Source organism: Procambarus clarkii, chromosome 10 (genome assembly GCF_040958095.1).
Source record: "Procambarus clarkii isolate CNS0578487 chromosome 10, FALCON_Pclarkii_2.0, whole genome shotgun sequence".
NCBI classification, from domain to species: Eukaryota; Metazoa; Arthropoda; class Malacostraca; order Decapoda; family Cambaridae; genus Procambarus; species Procambarus clarkii.
Window position 1 is genome coordinate 22954008 of NC_091159.1, and position 20170 is coordinate 22974177.

General features: G+C 47.1%; 1 protein-coding gene across 1 annotated transcript in view; it reads right to left on the bottom strand.

Moving 5' to 3' along the window:
* The window catches only part of LOC138363220 (uncharacterized), a 60800-nt gene that overhangs the window by 39565 nt on the left and 1065 nt on the right, over positions 1-20170 (bottom strand). Inside the window, exon 1 of the mRNA XM_069322224.1 lies at positions 18153-20170. This exon is cut by the window's right edge and continues 1065 nt beyond it. Coding sequence (XP_069178325.1) covers positions 18153-20170 — 2018 coding nt within the window. The remainder of the gene's footprint in view (positions 1-18152) is intronic.

The following is a 20170-nucleotide window of genomic DNA, read 5'->3' on the forward strand; positions in this document are numbered from 1 at the left end:
AGGTGGGTCCCAACAGTGGGTCCCAACAGGTGGGTCCCAACAGTGGGTCCCAACAGGTGGGTCCCAACAGGTGGGTCCCAACAGGTGGGTCCCAACAGGTGGGTCCCAACAGGTGGGTCCCAACAGTGGGTCCCAACAGGTGGGTCGCGGAGGGTAAATTCTGAGTATTAGTGCACCTGAATGATCGGGAATTACCAAGTACACTAACAAGGCAATTTTGTTTAAATTATGGAAGTTCTGTAAGGGGGGTTTTGAAAATTAGAAGATAGGTTCGCAAGTGTTTTGAAAATTAGAAGATAGGTCTGCAAGTGTTTTGAAAAATAGAAGATAGGTCCGCAGGTGTTTTGAAAATTAGAAGATAGGTCCGCAGGGGTTTTGAAAATTAGAAGATAGGTCTGCATGGGTTTTGAAAATTAGAAGATAGGTCTGCAGGTGTTTTGAAAATTAGAAGATAGGTCCGCAGGTGTTTTGAAAATTAGAAGATAGGTCCGCAGGGTTTTGAAAATTAGAAGATAGGTCCACATGGGTTTTGAAAATTAGAAGATAGGTCTGCATGGGTTTTGAAAATTAGAAGATAGGTCCACATGGGTTTTGAAAATTAGAAGATAGGTCCGCAGGTGTTTTGAAAATTAGAAGATAGGTCCGCAGGTGTTTTAAAAATTAGAAGATAGGTCCGCAGGGGTTTTCAAAATTAGAAGATAGGTCCGAAAGGCGATTTGAAAATTAGAAGATAGGTCCGCAAGACCGAAACATATTTGGGAAGCGCTGATTTGTAGCAAATATTTCTCCAGTCGTACCAACAAAATGAATGTACTGTTTGATCCAAAAAGTGAACAGTTTAGTATTGTTGAACTAGGCCCAATGGCTTGCTGAACAGTGGGAAGAGTAACGTAAGAACGGATGACCTGACCTCGTCCCAGCAATCCTAATATACAGATGTTTAGGGGATATTATATCCCCTAATATATCCCCTTTATTATATCCTAATATACGGAATTTAGGGCTTACAAAACCGACTTAAATCATCGGGGGATCGAGCACCGACCTGCAAGAAGCGAGGCGGATGCTGTACCGACCAGCCCAAGTGTTCGGGGGTGTATAGAGAGCCGGGGATGTGGGTAGTAGTGATGATGTGTTGGTGAGAGGGCGAGGTGGGCTTCGGGGAGGGAGGTGGTGAGGTAGGGAGGGAGACAGTGAGGTAGTGAGGAAGGGAGGGAGGGAGTGAGGTAGGGAGGGAGACAGTGAGGTAGGGAGGGAGACAGTGAGGTAGGGAGGGAGGGAGTGAGGTAGGGAGGGAGACAGTGAGGTAGGGAGGGAGACAGTGAGGTAGGGAGGGAGACAGTGAGGTAGAGAGGGAGGTGGTGAGGTAGGGAGGGAAACAGTGAGGTAGGGAGGGAGACAGTGAGGTAGGGAGGGAGACAGTGAGGTAGGGAGGGAGACAGTGAGGTAGGGAGGGAGGGAGTGAGGTAGAGAGGGAGGTGGTGAGGTAGGGAGGGAGACAGTGAGGTAGGGAGGGAGACAGTGAGGTAGGGAGGGAGGCAGGTAGGGAGTGAGACAGTGAGGTAGGGAGGGAGACAGTGAGGTAGGGAGTGACGCAGTGAGGTAGGGAGGGAAACAGTGAGGTAGGGAGGGAGACAGTGAGGTAGGGAGGGAGGCAGGTAGGGAGGGAGACAGTGAGGTAGGGAGGGAGACAGTGAGGTAGGGAGGGAGACAGTGAGGTAGGGAGGGAGACAGTGAGGTAGGGAGGGAGACAGTGAGGTAGGGAGGGAGACAGTGAGGTAGGGAGGGAGACAGTGAGGTAGGGAGGGAGGCAGTGAGGTAGGGAGGGAGACAGTGAGGTAGGGAGGGAGACAGTGAGGTAGGGAGGGAGACAGTGAGATAGGGAGGGAGACAGTGAGGTAGGGAGGGAGACAGTGAGGTAGGGAGGGAGACAGTGAGGTAGGGAGGGAGACAGTGAGGTAGGGAGGGAGACAGTGAGGTAGGGAGGGAGACAGTGAGGTAGGGAGGGAGACAGTGAGGTAGGGAGGGAGACAGTGAGGTAGGGAGGGAGGCAGGTAGGGAGGCAGGTAGGGAGGAAGAAAGGGGTGATCAGGTTGTCTCACTCTTCTCACCTGCCACTGAGAGTGTAGTTATCACAGATGAAAACTACCTTGTTACGTTGAAGGGTGGTCCAGGCCGAGCTCCAGCTTCTGGGCCCCAGCATTTAGTTATCAGCTGCCCGGTACAATGACCACCGGTTAAAGCTGTCTGTTAAAACTCCTCTTCCACCCGTGCCACTGTACTGCGCATATAACCACTATGCACTATAACTCCGCATCTTCCTATGGCACCCTATGGCACCCTGTGACACCCTGTGGGACACTATGGCACCCTATGACACACTATGGCACCCTATGGCACCCTATGGCACACTATGGTACCCTATGGCACCCTATGGCACCCTATGGCACACTATGGTACCCTATGGCACCCTATGACACCTTATGGCACACTATGGTACCCTATGGCACCCTATGACACCCTATGGCACACTATGGTACCCTATGGCACCCTATGGCACCCTATGGCATACTATGGCACCCTATGGCACCCTATGGCACCCTATGGCACACTATGGCACCCTATGGCACACTATGGCACCCTATTGAACCCTATGGCACCCCATGGCACCCTATGGCACCCTGTGACACCCTGTGACAGGTCTAGACCCGTTCTCACCTGGGTTTCGTAACATAACCTTGTCACATCTTCACCTTGAAAGGGTTAATTAAGCTTCCTCTTGTACCTTGGGGCCTCGTAGCCTGGTGGATAGCGCGCAGGACTCGTAATTCTGTGGCGCGGGTTCGATTCCCGCACGAGGCAGAAACAAATGGGCAAAGTTTCTTTCACCCTGAATGCCCCTGTTACCTAGCAGTAAATAGGTACCTGGGAGTTAGTCAGCTGTCACGGGCTGCTTCCTGGGGGGTGGAGGCCTGGTCGAGGACCGGGCCGCGGGGACACTAAAGCCCCGAAATCATCTCAAGATAACCTCAAGATAACCTTATTTCCAGCTTACGTGACGTCAGCTTACTATCTTTATAACTCTTCTTGGTGCTCTTTATTGTTATTTTGTGCTTGGTGATAAGAGGAGGGGGGGGGGGGTTCCCCTGCTGGTGCTGCATACTCGAGAACTGGGCTCATGTAGGTGATATAAAATAATATGTAGGTCCGTATGTAGGGGTGTGACATATGATTCCATATGCATGAGGTTAATAGTGTTATAGAAGTCCGTATATAAGCAGTTAAAAATTTAATAAATTTTATTTATTAAATACAATTTTTAAAAAATTAAATAAAAAATTAAAAATTAAATTTAAAAATTTAAAAATTATATTTAAAAATTTAAAAATTAAATTTAAAATTTAAATTTAAAAATTTTAAAATTAAATGAAAAATTTAAAAATTAAATTTAAAAAATTAAAAATTAAATGAATAAATTTAAAAATTAAATGAAAAATTTTAAAAATTAAATTAAAAAAATGGCAATAAATTTATATTAACTATAGGCTTGTCATATATTCATAGTTATAATATAAACGAAATCAATCGTTTTTGCACGTAAAATGGTAGGTCAAATTGCGTCAAAGACTGGCCAATGGGAGCTGGTGATTGGGTTAACATTGTGTGGTTATGGTGCCTAGAGGACGAGCCCCGCCTGTGACGTCATCATGACGCAGTAATGACCCTTGACCTTCATAGCACACTATGATGACCCGAGGCGTTTTGGCTGCTGGTTTGACCAATGAGAAGGGTGATATAAGTGTGTGTGTGTGTGTATGTACTCACCTAATTGTGCTTGCGGGGGTTGAGCTCTGGCTCTTTGGTCCCGCCTCTCAACCGTCAATCAACAGGTGTACAGGTTCCTGAGCCTGTTGGGCTCTATCATATCTACACTTGAAACTGTGTATGGAGTCAGCCTCCACCACATCACTGCCTAATGCATTCCAATTGTCAACCACTCTGACACTAAAAAAGTTCTTTCTAATATCTCTGTGGCTCATTTGGGCGCTCAGTTTCCACCTGTGTCCCCTAGTGCGTGTGTCCCTTGTGTTAAATAGCCTGTCTTTATCTACCCTATCAATTCCCTTCAGAATCTTGAATGTGGTGATCATGTCCCCCCCTAACTCTTCTGTCTTCCAGCGAAGTGAGGTTTAATTCCCGTAGTCTCTCCTCGTAGCTCATACCTCTCAGCTCGGGTACTAGTCTGGTGGCAAACCTTTGAACCTTTTCCAGTTTAGTCTTATCCTTGACTAGATATGGACTCCATGCTGGGGCTGCATACTCCAGGATTGGCCTGACATATGTGGTATACAAAGTTCTGAATGATTCTTTACACAAGTTTCTGAATGCCGTTCGAATGTTGGCCAGCCTGGCATATGCCGCTGATGTTATCCTCTTGATATGTGCTGCAGGAGACAGGTCTGGCGTGATATCAACCCCCAGGTCTTTGTGTGTGTGTGTGTGTGTGTGTGTGTGTGTGTGTGTGTGTGTGTGTGTGTGTGTTTACTATTTGCTCCTGCAAAATCGAGCTATTAGCTCTTGGACCCCGTCTTTCTAACCGATCTATTATCCTCTATTATGTGAACTACATATTTCTAATGCATACACATCCCTGAGAAGCAGCCTGTAGTAGCTGTCTAACTCCCAGGTACATATTTACTGCTAGGTGAACAGGAGCATCAGGATGAAAGAACCTCTGCACATATTTTTTTTTTCTGCCTCGACCGGGAATCGAACCCCGGCCCTTAGGACTACAACTCTCGAGCGCTGCCAATTTAGCCGCGACGTCCCTCTTCCCGAGGCTGTGGGTATGTGGGTGTGTTATCTATGCTGGTAACTAGCCTGAGTTAATTTATGTATCTAATCCTGTTTACTAGTTGGACATTCTGTTTTGTACTTTCTGGTTGTTTCAGTTCACTTCTGAAATCTCTGGATAAAAGAATCACTGACTTCCTTATATTTGTGAGTAAGTCCTTCAGCTTGTGTGTTTAGCCTTGGCAGTTGGTCAGTCACCTCTCCCAACCGCTTGAGCTGACGGTAGAGCGACGGTCTCGGTTCTTGCAGGTCTGCTTTCAATCCCAGACTATCCAAGGGTGTTGGGTACCATTCCTTTCCTCTGTACTATCCCAAATCAGTATCCCTTCCACGTGCTATATAGTCGTAATAGCTTAGTGATTTCTCGCCACAGCCCCGGTCCTGTGTCAAGTAAGTCCACTACGGGATCGCCATAGCCCGTGCTACTTGGAAACTTTTTGTTCCGAGTTGCTGAATCTTAAACACTAACAACACCAGTACACACAGAAATCACAATAGCGTGATGCATCAAATGAACGAATCCACAAGGTCCGTGACGAGGATTCGAACCTACGTCCGGGAGCATCCCAGCTCAGTCGATTAAGGCAGCGTCTGGGATGCTCCCGGACGAAGGTTCGAATCCTCGTCACGGCCCTTGTGGATTTGTTCATTTAACAACACCAGTGCTTTCTGCTGCTAGTTACCTTACCTCGGTCAGTCACCGACGTCTTCCCTCTGGCATGACTGGTCAGCAGTTGTTCCGCTGCCATCACCACTCTCTTATTTGCATACTGTTCCTCTGGCTCTTCTCCTCGTACACTTGCTTATTAATTTCTTGGGTCATTTATGTAAGTGACCAAATAATAGGTAGGCAAAGCCAGGGTACCTATTGCTCCTGGCTTAGGGCCCTGGAGAGGCCACTCCTGACCGACAACCGGAGAGGGACGCCATAGTCTCCCGAGACTGACGGATGCCTACTTTATGGAAATTATGACTCTTCTGTCTCCTGCTGTCCCTGTCATTTTCTTTATGGTGTTCCGCTTACTGTTGCTGGCAGTGAGACATTCTGTATTGATCCCGGGACTTTTTTTGTACCTTCGTCTGAGAATGTGTGTTACCTTTCCTCAGCTTCCAATAATTTCTTGTAATAAAACGTCGTCGTCCCTTCACTTTCTAGTGTGTGGTTTTTGTCAACAAATTTCTTGTAATTATTTTACCGCCAATTCTCTCTCAGCAGCCAGTTAATGTGTCCTTGTGTGTGTGTGTGTGTGTGTGTGTGTGTGTGTGTGTGTGTGTGTGTGTGTGTGTGTACTCACCTAATTGTACTCACCTAATTGTGCTTGCGGGGGTTGAGCTCTGGCTCTTTGGTCCCGCCTCTCAACCGTCAATCAACTGGTGTACAGATTCCTGAGCCTATTGGGCTCTATCATATCTACATTTGAAACTGTGAATGGAGTCAGCCTCCACCACATCACTTCCTAATGCATTCCATTTGCTAACTACTCTGACACTGAAAAAGTTCTTTCTAACGTCTCTGTGGCTCATTTGGGTACTCAGCTTCCACCTGTGTCCCCTTGTTCGCGTCCCACCAGTGTTGAAAAGTTCGTCCTTGTTTACCCGGTCGATTCCCCTGAGGATTTTGTAGGTTGTGATCATGTCCCCCCTTACTCTTCTGTCTTCCAGTGTCGTGAGGTGCATTTCCCGCAGCCTTTCCTCATAACTCATGCCTCTTAGTTCTGGGACTAGTCTAGTAGCATACCTTTGGACTTTTTCCAGCTTCGTCTTGTGCTTGACAAGGTACGGGCTCCATGCTGGGGCCGCATACTCCAGGATTGGTCTTACATATGTGGTGTACAAGATTCTGAATGATTCCTTACACAGGTTCCTGAACGCCGTTCTGATGTTAGCCAGCCTCGCATATGCCGCAGACGTTATTCTCTTTATGTGGGCTTCAGGAGACAGGTTTGGTGTGATATCAACTCCTAGATCTTTCTCTCTGTCTGTTTCATTAAGTACTTCATCTCCTATTCTGTATCCTGTGCCTGGCCTCCTGTTTCCACTGCCTAGTTTCATTACTTTGCATTTACTCGGGTTGAACTTCAACAGCCATTTGTTGGACCATTCACTCAGTCTATCCAGGTCATCTTGTAGCCTCCTACTATCATCCTCTGTTTCAATCCTCCTCATAATTTTTGCATCGTCGGCAAACATTGAGAGGAACGAATCTATACCCTCTGGGAGATCATTTACATATACCAGAAACAGTATAGGTCCAAGGACTGACCCCTGCGGGACTCCACTTGTGACGTCTCGCCAATCTGAGACCTCACCCCTCACACAGACTCGTTGTCTCCTGTTGCTTAGGTATTCCTCTATCCACCGGAGTACCTTCCCTCTCACTCCAGCCTGCATCTCCAACTTTCGCACTAGCCTCTTGTGTGGCACTGTATCAAAGGCTTTCTGACAATCCAAAAATATGCAGTCTGCCCACCCTTCTCTTTCTTGCCTTATTTTTGTTGCCTGGTCGTAGAATTCAAGTAACCCTGTGAGGCAGGACCTGCCATCCCTGAACCCATGTTGATGCTGTGTTACAAAGTTCCTTCGCTCCAGATGCTCCACTAGTTTTTTTTCGCACAATCTTCTCCATCAGCTTGCATGGTATGCAGGTTAGGGACACTGGCCTGTAGTTCAGTGCCTCCTGTCTATCCCCTTTCTTGTATATCGGGACTACGTTAGCTGCTTTCCAAGTATCTGGCAGTTCCCCTGTTGCCAGTGATTTGTTATACACTATGGAGAGTGGTAGGCTCAGTTCTCTTGCTCCTTCCTTTAGAACCCAAGGGGAGATTCCATCTGGGCCTATAGCCTTCGTCACGTCCAACTCTAGTAAACACTTCCTTACTTCCCCACTGGTAATCTCAAACTCTTCCAGTGGTTCCTGGTTAGCTACTCCCTCACTTACCTCTGGAATTTCTCCTTGTTCTAAGGTGAAGACCTCCTGGAATTTCTTATTCAATTCCTCACACACTTCCTTGTCATTTGTAGTGAATCCTTCCGCCCCTATCCTTAATCTCATAACCTGTTCCTTTACTGTTGTTTTTCTCCTAATATGGCTATGCAACAATTTAGGCTGAGTCTTTGCCTTGCTTGCGATGTCATTTTCGTATTGTCTTTCTGCCTCTCTTCTCATCCTGACATATTCATTCCTGGCATTCTGGTATCTTTCTCTGCTCTCCAGTGTCCTGTTATTCCTATAGTTTCTCCATGCCCTTTTACTTTGCTGCTTAGCTAGCCTACATCTTTGATTAAACCATGGGTTTCTCATCTTCATTTCTCTGTTTTCCTTTTGGACTGGGACAAACTTGTTTGCTGCGTCCTTGCACTTCTGCGTGATGTAATCCATCATATCTTGGGCCGTCTTTCCCCTGAGCTCTGTTTCCCATGCTATATCTGTTAGGAATTTTCTTATCCCCTCATAGTTTCCCTTTCGGTATGCTAACCTTTTGGTTTCGGTATCCCTCCTCGAGTTCAATAACCCTTCTTCAATCAAGTACTCAAACACCAGTACACTGTGGTCGCTCATTCCTACTGGGTCCTCAAAACCGATTTCTCTTATGTCGGAGTCGTTCAGAGTGAAGACTAGGTCGAGTCTCGCTGGTTCGTCATTGCCTCTCATCCTTGTGGGTTCTCCGACATGCTGCGTTAAAAAGTTGCTTGTCACCACCTCCAATAGTTTGGCTCTCCACGTATCCTCGCCTCCATGCGGTTCCTTGTTCTCCCAGTCAATCTTTCCGTGATTGAAGTCGCCCATGATGAGCAGGTGGGATCTATTTCTACAGGCAGCAGAGGCTGCCCTCTCAATTATAGTGATCTTTAAGGATCTCTTTAATCATGTTTTTGTCCTTGTCTCTCCGCTCCTTTGGTCTGGTCCCTGTTTGTTCTTCAATGCCTGCTACTACTACTGCTCTATTTCTCTCTATCAGCCGGCTAGTACATCTAGCTGCTTCCTGAGAGGAAGCCACTTCCATGGCAACTTCCTTAACCGCAGACCTAGCTTCAGGGCTCTTTTTAAGCATTTCAGCAAATGAGATCTGGGTTGTGGTAGTCCCCTCCACAGTAGCATTCCCATCTCCCTGGGGTACGGTTTGTGCCTGGTATTGTGGAAGAGTCTCCTTTAGGTATCTTATCTCCTCCTTTGCTGCCCTTAAATCATCTTGCAGGTTGGCTACTGTCTCCCTCATTACCCTCAGTCCTTCACTGAATTCATTCTGCATTTGCTGGAGTACTTCCTTCATCCAGGCTTCCTGTTCCATCCCATCCTCTGTGTTTGTTCCAGTTGTGAATTTCCTGCGTTTGGCAGTCAGAGTTCGTCTCCCTTCCATGATTTCCCTATGAGTGTGTGTGTGTGTGTGTGTGTGTGTGTGTGTGTGTGTGTGTGTGTGTGTGTGTGTGTGTGTGTGTGTGTGTGTGTGTACTTACCTGCCAGTAGTTACTTGTTAGTGACTACTGGGGTAGTGAGGTCCAGCTCTTCATCTCCCGCCCACTAGCCTTCTTGTACCTGTTGTGTTAAGAGTGAACTGTTCTGGTGCTCTAATGCTTTGTTGAATCTGGACATAAAGTTGTGGATGGAGGTGGCTTCTACAACGTCTTCTTTCATTATGGTCTACTTGTTGGCCACCTGACCAGGTTACGAATATATTTCCTAACATTTCTTGAACTCATTTTCATTACGGGATCACCATAGCCCGTGCTACATGGACACTTTGTTCTGAGTAGCTAAATTTAAAACAAAATGGACATATTTGTGTTTACATCTTCCACTTGTATCTTGTCCTACTTTCTCTCACTTTAAAATGGCTGTCCTTATTCACTTTGTCAATTGCCCTCAGTATCTTGTATGTTCCGATCATGTCCTCCCTGTATCTTATCTCCTCCAGGAATGTGAGGTTTTGTTCCCTTAATCTGTCTTCATAGTTTAGGTCTCTTACCTCTGTAATCTTGTTGTAAACATTTCAATTGTTTCAATTTTTGTGTGTGTTTGTTGGCATACTTGTTCTCAAGTATTTGTCTGCAGGATCGAGCTTTAGCTCTTAGACCCTGCCTTTCTAGCCCCTGGTTGTCTAATGCAATTTTGCTGATACTCTTACACTAAAAGAAAAGTTTCTGACGTCTTTGTGACTCATCTGTTTGGCCAGCTTCCACCCGTGTTCTCTTGTGTCGTTGGTGTTCATGTTGTCCCTTGTCCTCTCTGCCTGTTATCCTCAGTATTGTATATGTCTCCATCAGTGTCTTCTCTCTCCCCTCCCCCCCCCCTCTGTCTGTCTGTCCTGTCTGTCTGTCTGTCTGTCTGTCTGTCTGTCTGTCTGTCTGTCTGTCTGTCTGTCTCTCCCCTCTTCTCTCTCTCTCTCTCTCTCTCTCTCTCTCTCTCTCTCTCTCTCTCTCTCTCTCTCTCTCTCTCTCTCTCTCTCTCTCTCTCTCTCTCTCTCTCTCTCTCCCTCCCTCCCTCCCTCCCTCCCTCCTCTCTCCTCTCTCTCCTCTCCTCTCTCTCTCTCTCTCTCTCTCTCTCTCTCTCTCTCTCTCTCTCTCTCTCTCTCTCTCTCTCTCTCTCTCTCTCCTCCCTCCTCTCTCTCTCTCTCTCTCTCTCTCTCTCCTCTCTCTCCTCCTCTCTCTCTCCTCTCCTCTCTCTCCTCTCTCTCTCTCTCTCTCTCTCTCTCTCTCTCTCCCTCCCTCCCTCCCCCCTCTCTCTCTCTCTCTCTCTCTCTCTCTCTCTCTCTCTCTCTCTCTCTCTCTCTCTCTCTCTCTCTCTCTCTCTCTCTCTCTCTCTCTCTCTCGTTCCTTGGCTTTTTTGTCTAAAACGTCAGTTCTAATTCTTTCCATCTATCTTCATATCCCGTCCCTCACAATTGCTGGAGGCGCCTCATCGCAAACCTCTGAATCTTTTCTCGTTTTCTTTTTTTTTTTTTATACGCGGGCTCTAGGATGGGGCTGCATACTCTAAGATTGGTCTCACGGAGGTGGTGAACAGTGATCTAAATGCCTTCTCACTTTTTCAATGCTGTTCTGACTTTTCACTTTGTTGAGTATGCTGCTGATGTTATGTTGTTTATATGTGTCCTGTATTGAGGTTACATCCACTCCCCGGGTCTTAGTTTCAAGTTAACTGGAGACTTTTACCTTTATTGTAACCTGGTCTCCTGGCTCCTGTTCCCATTTCCATCACCTTGCACTTGCTTGTGTTAAACTCTAGTAGCCATCTCTCATGCTATGCAGCTTGGCGTAAGTCCTTTTGGTGGTATTTGGTAGTTTTCATCTGTCTCGCCTATTCTCGTTATTGTTGCATCGTGTGTGTGTACTCACCTATTTGTGCCTGCAGGATCAAGCTCTAGCTCTTGGATCCCGCCTTTCTAGCCCCGGTTATCTAATGCAATGATTCCTGACCAAATTTTCCTATCATGCGTGTTTTTTTAAAGTTGTGTATTGAGTTTGGCTCGACAACCTGCACAGTCAGGTCATTCCATTTACTCACTATCCCTCACGCTAAAAGAAAACTTTCTAACATCTCTATGACACATTTGTCTGAAGCTTCTACCCGTGCCCCCTTGTTCTGTTGGTATTCAATGAAAACATATCCTCTTTTTCCACCCTGTCAATCCTTATAAGTATCTTGTACATCTGTATCATGTTCCCCCCTCGCTCTCCTCCTTTCTAACGTCGTCAGGTTTAGTTCCTTCAGTCTTTCTTCATACCTCATCCCTCGCAACTCTGGGACGAGTCTTGTTGCAAACTTCTGCACCTTTTCGAGCTTCATTATGTGTGTTTTTTTTTTAGATGGGGCTCGAGGACGGGGCGGCATACACTAAAACTGGCCTCACATAGGCGATATACAATGATCTAACAGCCTCTTTATTCAAGTTCCTGAAGGATGATCTGACTTTTGCCAGCGTAGAGTATGTGGCTGACGTTATTCTGTTTGAACCTCTGGAGTTAGGTTTGGTGTTCTGTGCACACTCAGGTCTTTCTCTCTAGTCGTTGTAGGGAGGTAGTTTCCCTTCATCGTGTATTTTGGCCTTTCGGTCTCCTGGCATCTAATCTCATTTCCATCACCTTACATTTGCAGGTGTTGCACTCTGGCAGCCATTTCTCGGACCAGCTCCGATGTTTGTATAAGTCATCTTGGAGGATCTTACAGTCCTCTACTGTCTCATCCTTCATTATTTTCGAATCGTCTGCAAATATCAACGTATAGGACTCAATTTCTGCAGCCAAGTCATTTACGTAAATGAGGAATAGTGTGGGACCCAGCACCGATCCTTGAGGCATCCCGCTTGTTACACTATGCCAGTCCGACTCCTCGCCCCTCACTGTCACTCTCTGACACCTGTCTGTTAGGTAATTCCTTACCCATGTTAGTGCGTTTCCGGCTACTCCCGCCTGCCTCTCTAGTTTGTATAGTAATCTCCTGTGCAAAAACTTTTTGGACTGCCAAAAAGTGGTGTGTTTTTAGGCGTACTCACCTGTGTGTATGTATGTTTGCAGGGGTTGAGCTTCAGCTCTTTGGTCCCGCCTCTCAAATATCAGTCAACTGTGTGTGTATTTACTACCTGTATTTGCTATTTGTGCCTGCAGGATCAAGTTATTAGCTCTTGGACCCCGCCTTTCTAACCAATCTATGTTTTCCTCTATTATATCTACTACATATTTATCTAACAAACACACACACACACACACTGCTACGAACCCGATTCCATCGTCGGAGCAAGGAGCAGCGACGTCAATGCCATCTGTGAGTCCGCTCCCGAAACCCCCACAAATTGGACGACGCCATCTAGTGGTGACAGGATTATACCAGCAAGAGGCGCTAGATTCCTGTCCTAGTCAGCTCGAGAGGCAGCTGGTGCTGACCTCTGGTGAGGTGGCGCCTAGAAAATCAGCGCCATCTATTATAGGAGGAGTTGTATGTCTATGTCAGAGTACATTAGTGATGTTTCCTAGTGTCCCATGTACTGACCAGAGTACTGATGACGTGTCTGTATCCACAGAGTCGACGTAGGGCTGCTGTGGTACGAGGACAGTCAGTCTACCCAGGGCAGCCAATAGCTCTCTACTTCGTTCTGCTTTACGGAAGCAGTGAGCCGCCGGCGGAGAAGAACTGTGTAGTGTTCTACTGTCTGCCTGTGACGTGGCAGTGACAGAATTCGGCGTACCCGGGACTGGCTAGAGGAAGAGACGACTGACGGTAAGGTGCCACCGAGGAGTGTTACCAGCGAGTTGCGAGAAGCTCCTGCCAGGGGTTCACTACCCTTGTATTTGTACGTGAAGAGGCCCAGCAGCGCGAGGCTGATGTTCTCTGCCAGCACCAGGCTGGAGAGTGGTTGTGGGCGTTCACGAAGAGCACCTAGTGAGACTGTGTTTTGGCTGGCCCGTGGCCAGGGTAGACTCGTTGGTGTTTCCCAGTACTGGTTGAGGACGGTACTTTTTATTATTATTATTATTGTCTACCACAGACGTGGCCACACATTTACAATGCTAACCAGCATATATACATTTTCTTCTGTCCTCCATGGACAGGGTTAGAGAAGTGTTAAACATATATAGTTCTAGGGTTTATTGAACACTCGACCACAGAAGGTGATTCGGTGCTTTTAAAATGTTAAGCTAACCTACATACGTAAATACATAGATACAGATTTACGTATGCCCTACATAAAGTGTTTGATGTGTCTTTTACATAGTGTCATTAATGTACATTTGCAAAGGTGAAATGTAATTCTGATCAGCTTCCATATATACTTTATACCCATACATATACATACACACACACACACATATATAGACACACACACATGCATTCACATTCATTAGGACGGTACTGTGTGTTGAGGAAACACGGTAGCTGACAAGACTACATGGATTGAGCATCGAGGAGCGCTTAGTGTCCTATGAGAGAGACACTTATGTACATATTAAGTGTAGTAATACTTCCTTTAGGATTATATATGAGGTGATGGGAAAGTGTTTATATGTGAATATATTGATAATTGATGAAGTGTCGTATTCAATGCACCCCCCCCCCTCCATTGTGTTTTACTTGCATTACTGAGCTCACTCCTTGAAAGCCACTACTAACTTGGGGCCGGATACCAGAACTTTAGTTCCACCAGCAAAGAACCCGGTTGCGACCCAATGTGGCCCTAACACACACACACACACACATCCCCAGGAAGCAGCCCGTAGATACCTATTTACTGCTAGATGAGCAGAGGCATCAGGGTGAAAGAAACTGCCCATTTGTTTCTTTCTCCGCCGGGAATCGAACCCTGACCATTAGGACTTCAACCCCTAGGCGCTATCCATTCAGCCACGAGGTCCCTGTGCGTGTGTGTGTTCACCTAGTTGTGTTTGCGGGGGTTGAGCTCTGCTCTTTCAGCCCGCCTCTCAACTGTCAATCAATCAACTGTTACTACTATTTTTTTTCACACACAGCTACTGTGTGCGTGTAGGTGAGCGCATGTATGTGTGTGTGTGTGTGTGTGTGCACGCAAGTGCGCAAGTGTATTTGTTTTTCCAATTACTAGTTATCTCCGGCCAGCTGGCTAGCTCGGTAGAGTCCCTTGGGCGGACAGCCGCCGGGAGGGAGGGTGTTGGGGTGGGCTGGGTGGGGGAGGTGTTGTGGGTGGGGGAGATGGGTGGGCGGGCGGGTGTTGGGGGAGGTAGGGGCAGCCAGCCAGCCAGCCGGGGCTGCAGCTTCACCTGACAACAAGATATCGAGAAGTCGATTTACCTGTGTGTGTGTATTGTGTAGATGTGTGTGTGTATTGTGTAGATGTGTGTGTGTATTGTGTAGATGTGTGTGTGTGTTGTGTAGATGTGTGTGTGTATTGTGTAGATGTGTGTGTGTATTGTGTAGATGTGTGTGTGTATTATGTGTGTGTGTATTGTATGCGTGTGTGTGTATTGTATATGTGTGTGTGTGTGTGTGTGGCCGTTTATATGTGCTAAGAGGTTAAGCTTCAGATCCTGGTTCCTGCCTTTCAATCGCGAGTCGCATATTACAATAACTGGTGACTCTCTTACCTATAATGATTCATGCCCTCGAAACTATGTACAGAATTTGCCTAACTACTTACCCCTTAGCATCTCATTCTAGCTACTCACTATTTGAACACAAAGGAAATGTTCTTTTTCACATCCATTAGCTTGTTCTGACTCTGTTCACATTGAACACTTCTTGTGTCCACTTTGGCGATGCCTCTAACAATCTTATATGTCGTAAACATATCTCTTTCTCAGCAGGGTGAGGTGTGTGGCTTACGCAAATGTTTGATGGCATTGCACATGACACTGATATCGTCTCGTTAATATGGGCCACCGGCCGGTAGGCTTTTGAAATATGTCGACTCCCAGATCACTTTAGTTTCTAATTCTAGCTTCTAAGTTTCTAATTTCTAAGTTTCTTGGCTTTTTTGTTCCCGTAATAGTATACTCTCAGTCTGGCCTCCTTATCTCCGTCACAAAGATCATCACATTGCATTTGCTGGAATTAAATTCGAGCGTACATAATTGGGCTTGCAGGATCGAGCAAGACCTCTTGGGCACCGTCTTCTCAGTTGTCGGAGTTTTTATGATTCTTGAGCATCTATATTTCTGTCTTAGCTATATATAGTATAATCTTCGCCTCCCTCCTGCTCTAGTTAATTTCCTAATATCTCTAAGGGAAAGATTGTAAATGTTTCTTGATATCATTATGGTCTGATTGTGTGGTCACTCAGTGTACTGTGACGCTCAGTGTACTGTGGTCACTCCGTGTACTGTGGTTGCTCAGTGTACTGTGACGCTCAGTGTACTGAGACGCTCAGTGTACTGTGACACTCAGTGTACTGTGACGCTCAGTGTACTGTGACACTCAGTGTACTGTGGCGCTCAGTGTACTGTGACGCTCAGTGTACTGTGACGCTCAGTGTACTGTGACGCTCAGTGTACTGTGACGCTCAGTGTACTGTGACGCTCAGTGTACTGTGGCGCTCAGTGTACTGTGGCGCTCAGTGTACTGTGGCGCTCAGTGTACTGTGACGCTCAGTGTACTGTGACGCTCAGTGTACTGAGACGCTCAGTGTACTGTGGCGCTCAGTGTACTGTGACGCTCAGTGTACTGTGGTGCTCAGTGTACTGTGACGCTCAGTGTACTGTGGTTGCTCAGTGTACTGTGGCGCTCAGTGTACTGTGGCGCTCAGTGTACTGTGGCGCTCAGTGTACAGTGACACTCAGTGAACTGTGACACTCAGTGTACTGTGACGCTCAGTGTACTGTGACGCTCAGTGTACTGTGGCGCTCAGTGTACTGTGGCGCTCAGTGTACTGTGGTGCTCAGTGTACTGTGACACTCAGTGTACTGTGACACTCAGTGTACTGTGACGCTCAGTGTACTGTGACGCTCAGTGTACTGTGACGCTCAGTGTACTGTGACGCTCAGTGTACTGTGATTGCTCAGTGTACTGTGGCGCTCAGTGTACTGTGGCGCTCAGTGTACTGTGACGCTCAGTGTACTGTGATTGCTCAGTGTACTGTGATTGCTCAGTGTACTGTGATTGCTCAGTGTACTGTGATTGCTCAGTGTACTGTGACGCTCAGTGTACTGTGACGCTCAGTGTACTGTGACGCTCAGTGTAATGTGACGCTCAGTGTACTATGACGCTCAGTGTACTGTGGCGCACAGTGTACTGTGACGCTCAGTGTAATGTGACGCTCAGTGTACTGTGATTGTTCAGTGTACTGTGACGCTCAGTGTACTGTGACGCTCAGTGTACTGTGACGCTCAGTGTAATGTGGCGCTCAGTGTAATGTGACGCTCAGTGTACTGTGACGCTCAGTGTACTGTGACGCTCAGTGTAATGTGGCGCTCAGTGTAATGTGGCGCTCAGTGTAATGTGGCGTTCAGTGTAATGTGGCGCTCAGTGTACTGTGACGCTCAGTGTAATGTGACGCTCAGTGTAATGTGACGCTCAGTGTAATGTGGCGCTCAGTGTACTGTGACGCTCAGTGTACTGTGACGCTCAGTGTAATGTGGCGCTCAGTGTACTGTGACGCTCAGTGTACTGTGACGCTCAGTGTACTGTGACGCTCAGTGTAATGTGGCGCTCAGTGTAATGTGGCGCTCAGTGTAATGTGACGCTCAGTGTAATGTGGCGCTCAGTGTAATGTGGCGCTCAGTGTAATGTGGCGCTCAGTGTACTGTGGCGCTCAGTGTAATGTGACGCTCAGTGTAATGTGACGCTCAGTGTACTGTGACGCTCAGTGTACTGTGACGCTCAGTGTACTGTGACGCTCAGTGTAATGTGGCGCTCAGTGTACTGTGGCGCTCAGTGTAATGTGACGCTCAGTGTACTGTGACGCTCAGTGTACTGTGACGCTCAGTGTAATGTGGCGCTCAGTGTAATGTGGCGCTCAGTGTAATGTGACGCTCAGTGTAATGTGGCGCTCAGTGTAATGTGACGCTCAGTGTACTGTGGCGCTCAGTGTACTGTGGCGCATGTTAAATATTTCCAGAGTGAGAGAGAGGGAGAGAAAGGAAGCGAGAGAGAAAGGAAGGAGAGAGATAAAAGGAAGAGAGAGAGAGGAAAGAGAGAGAGAATTTATGGATCAAAGTTTTCATATATCTCTCCAAGGGAAAGCTTTTTTTCCTATCAACAACTGTGGTTTTTTGCGTCTAACTTGCCACATTTCCTGGTAATAATTCTTAGAAAAAAGCCAATACGAGAAAAACGACGTTTTACTAGCCAGAGTCTATCAGGGGGCGGTGAGCCCCTCACATATTTACCGACGTGCGGTATGTAATGGGAGCAGTAGATAGGTACCTGGGAGTTAGACAGCTGCTACGGGCGGCTTCCTGGGTGTGTGTGTGTGTGTTAGAGATAAATATATGAGTAGACATAATAGAGGAAAATAGATTGGTAGGAAAGGCGGGGTCCAAGAGCTAATAGCTCGATTCTGCAGACACAAATAATAAATACACACAAACATGCACTTGTATCCATACGCGAGTATACATACACACAAGTACACATATATACACACCCGAGTACTGTGTGAATTCAGCATCAGTAGAAAACTATACCGAGACGAGACCACTTAACGGAAGGTTAACATCACGTTAATATTACTAGTGAAGTATGTGCACAAGTCACTGATCATCCAGTATTGAAAGTGTGTATATGGTATTGCTATTTCATGCGTTTCATGCACTCACATACGCGCTCCATGCACAGCTTGAGGATGAGAAGCACTTCGCTAACTTCAAAGCTCAAAGAGCAACGGGGGTACACTTACTTTTATCAGGAATCGGTGAGGTTCCGTTTACAGCACACCCAGTGCTTGCGTGTGGGAGTGGGCGGGTGTGGCCACCTGCGCCTGTCCCCCACACCGCCAGGATCAACACCACCCACGCCCACACCTCGCCCAGTCGCCGACCCGCATGTCTGGTTCTTCCAGCCCAGATTCGGGCGGCGGGGCGGCGGGGAGGGCTTGGAGACGCGTCCCACCGCAACAGCTGGGCCCGAAGATGATCCTCTTCCCAACCTTGTTTATCTTCATTCACCAACATCGCAATTTTCTCCGCCTTAGTCAACTGGCCATTCACTGTCGTCCTTTGATCAGCATCGTGAATCGTTTCAGAATCAAGTGTAACAACGTCTATTCGCGGTAGCGTCGGGAGATGTAAATATGTCGTTATCTTCCCCATAACGTTCATTCCTCTTTTTGCCTCCCCGTGCTCATCGGCTCTGCAATGGTGTATTTCATCCTGGGAAAGCTGGCTGTAGTTGCTTGCCTTGCGCACTAATGCGCACACATTCCCCGGAGTCTCTTCTGAGATCGACCTCCGCCGGCAGTCCTCAAGTTCCCCGGCTGAGGAAGACACGACACCCCCTAAAAGGGGTTTATCCCCGGAATGAATGAATCCAGTGGAATTGTGTCTCGAGGCTGTAGCTGGCGGCTTCCTGGGGCTTCCAGACTCTGATAAAGTGCACGAGATCCAATGAAGATGTCTCGTGCATTTGTGGGAGTGGCTCGACTCGGGTGGTGCCGTGTGGCGTCCTGAGTTGTGGCTTTTTGTAATATTTTGTCTCGTGGTGAGATCACTTGTATTGTTTTGTCCGGGGAGTGTGTCGCCGCTGCCCGACTTTACGGCGATGCGGTTATTAATAAAAGTGTCGGAGGTGCGGGCACTCGGTGGTAACACGTGAAGGCCTTCACAGCTGGCTTCTGCCGCAAGAGCTTCTAGGTTCTCAGTTTCAGACGAAGAGATCACTATCGAAGATATTATGTGCTTTGTTGGACACGTATATCGTCTCTCTAGCTTTCTAGTCAATGACTTAATCACACCATATATTAGGTCTCTGGTTTCTACGGCACGAAAAAGTATCACAAACGACCTAATATCAAGATAAGAAGAGCTGATTAATCTTTGAATGCCCATTTCAGAACTTTTATTTTGGTCTTTAAGGCGTTTCAACACATTGTATGTAACCTGGTTCATGTTTTTCAACAATAGATCACCACTAAACTTAATTCGGATTCTTTTTACGTTTTCTAGTGAACTACCATAAGATGCAGAGACGAAATGAAAGTCATGTGTATTACACAATACTGTCTGAAATGCACAGCATCCGGTCTGATTACGACATTCATCAAATAACAAAACGCAAACGAGCCGTCCAGTGAGCCGTACCGGGCAGCTATCTTTGATTTGTGACTTGTGAGAGCTTACGGCAATGATTCCTGGCTTGTGAGAGCTTACGGCAATGGTTCCTGGCTTGTGAGAGCTTACGGCAATGGTTCCTGGCTTGTGAGAGCTTACGGCAATGGTTCCTGGCTTGTGAGAGCTTACGGCAATGATTCCTGGCTTGTGAGAGCTTACGGCAATGGTTCCTGGCTTGTGAGAGCTTACGGCAATGATTCCTGGCTTGTGAGAGCTTACGGCAATGGTTCCTGGCTTGTGAGAGCTTACGGCAATGATTCCTGGCTTGTGAGAGCTTACGGCAATGGTTCCTGGCTTGGGAAATCTACCATCAGTGAATCTTGAGTTGCAGAGTTGAACGTCCACACCGACGATTGGTCCCATGTATGTAGGAATATTCGTTACTTGTGGAATATTTGTTCTCTGTGAGGTAGACACAATCTTCGTTATTAGTGGCTCTTTATGTCTGTAGCTGTGGCGGCCATCCCAGGCTCCTTGTTGTGACGCCACCGCGCCAGGTATCCGACGGACGTGTGCGGACAGACTAAAGGCACCGGTGGAGAACAGGGACGCACGGAGACGCCGGTCATCTCTCGGGCAGTGTTCGGCA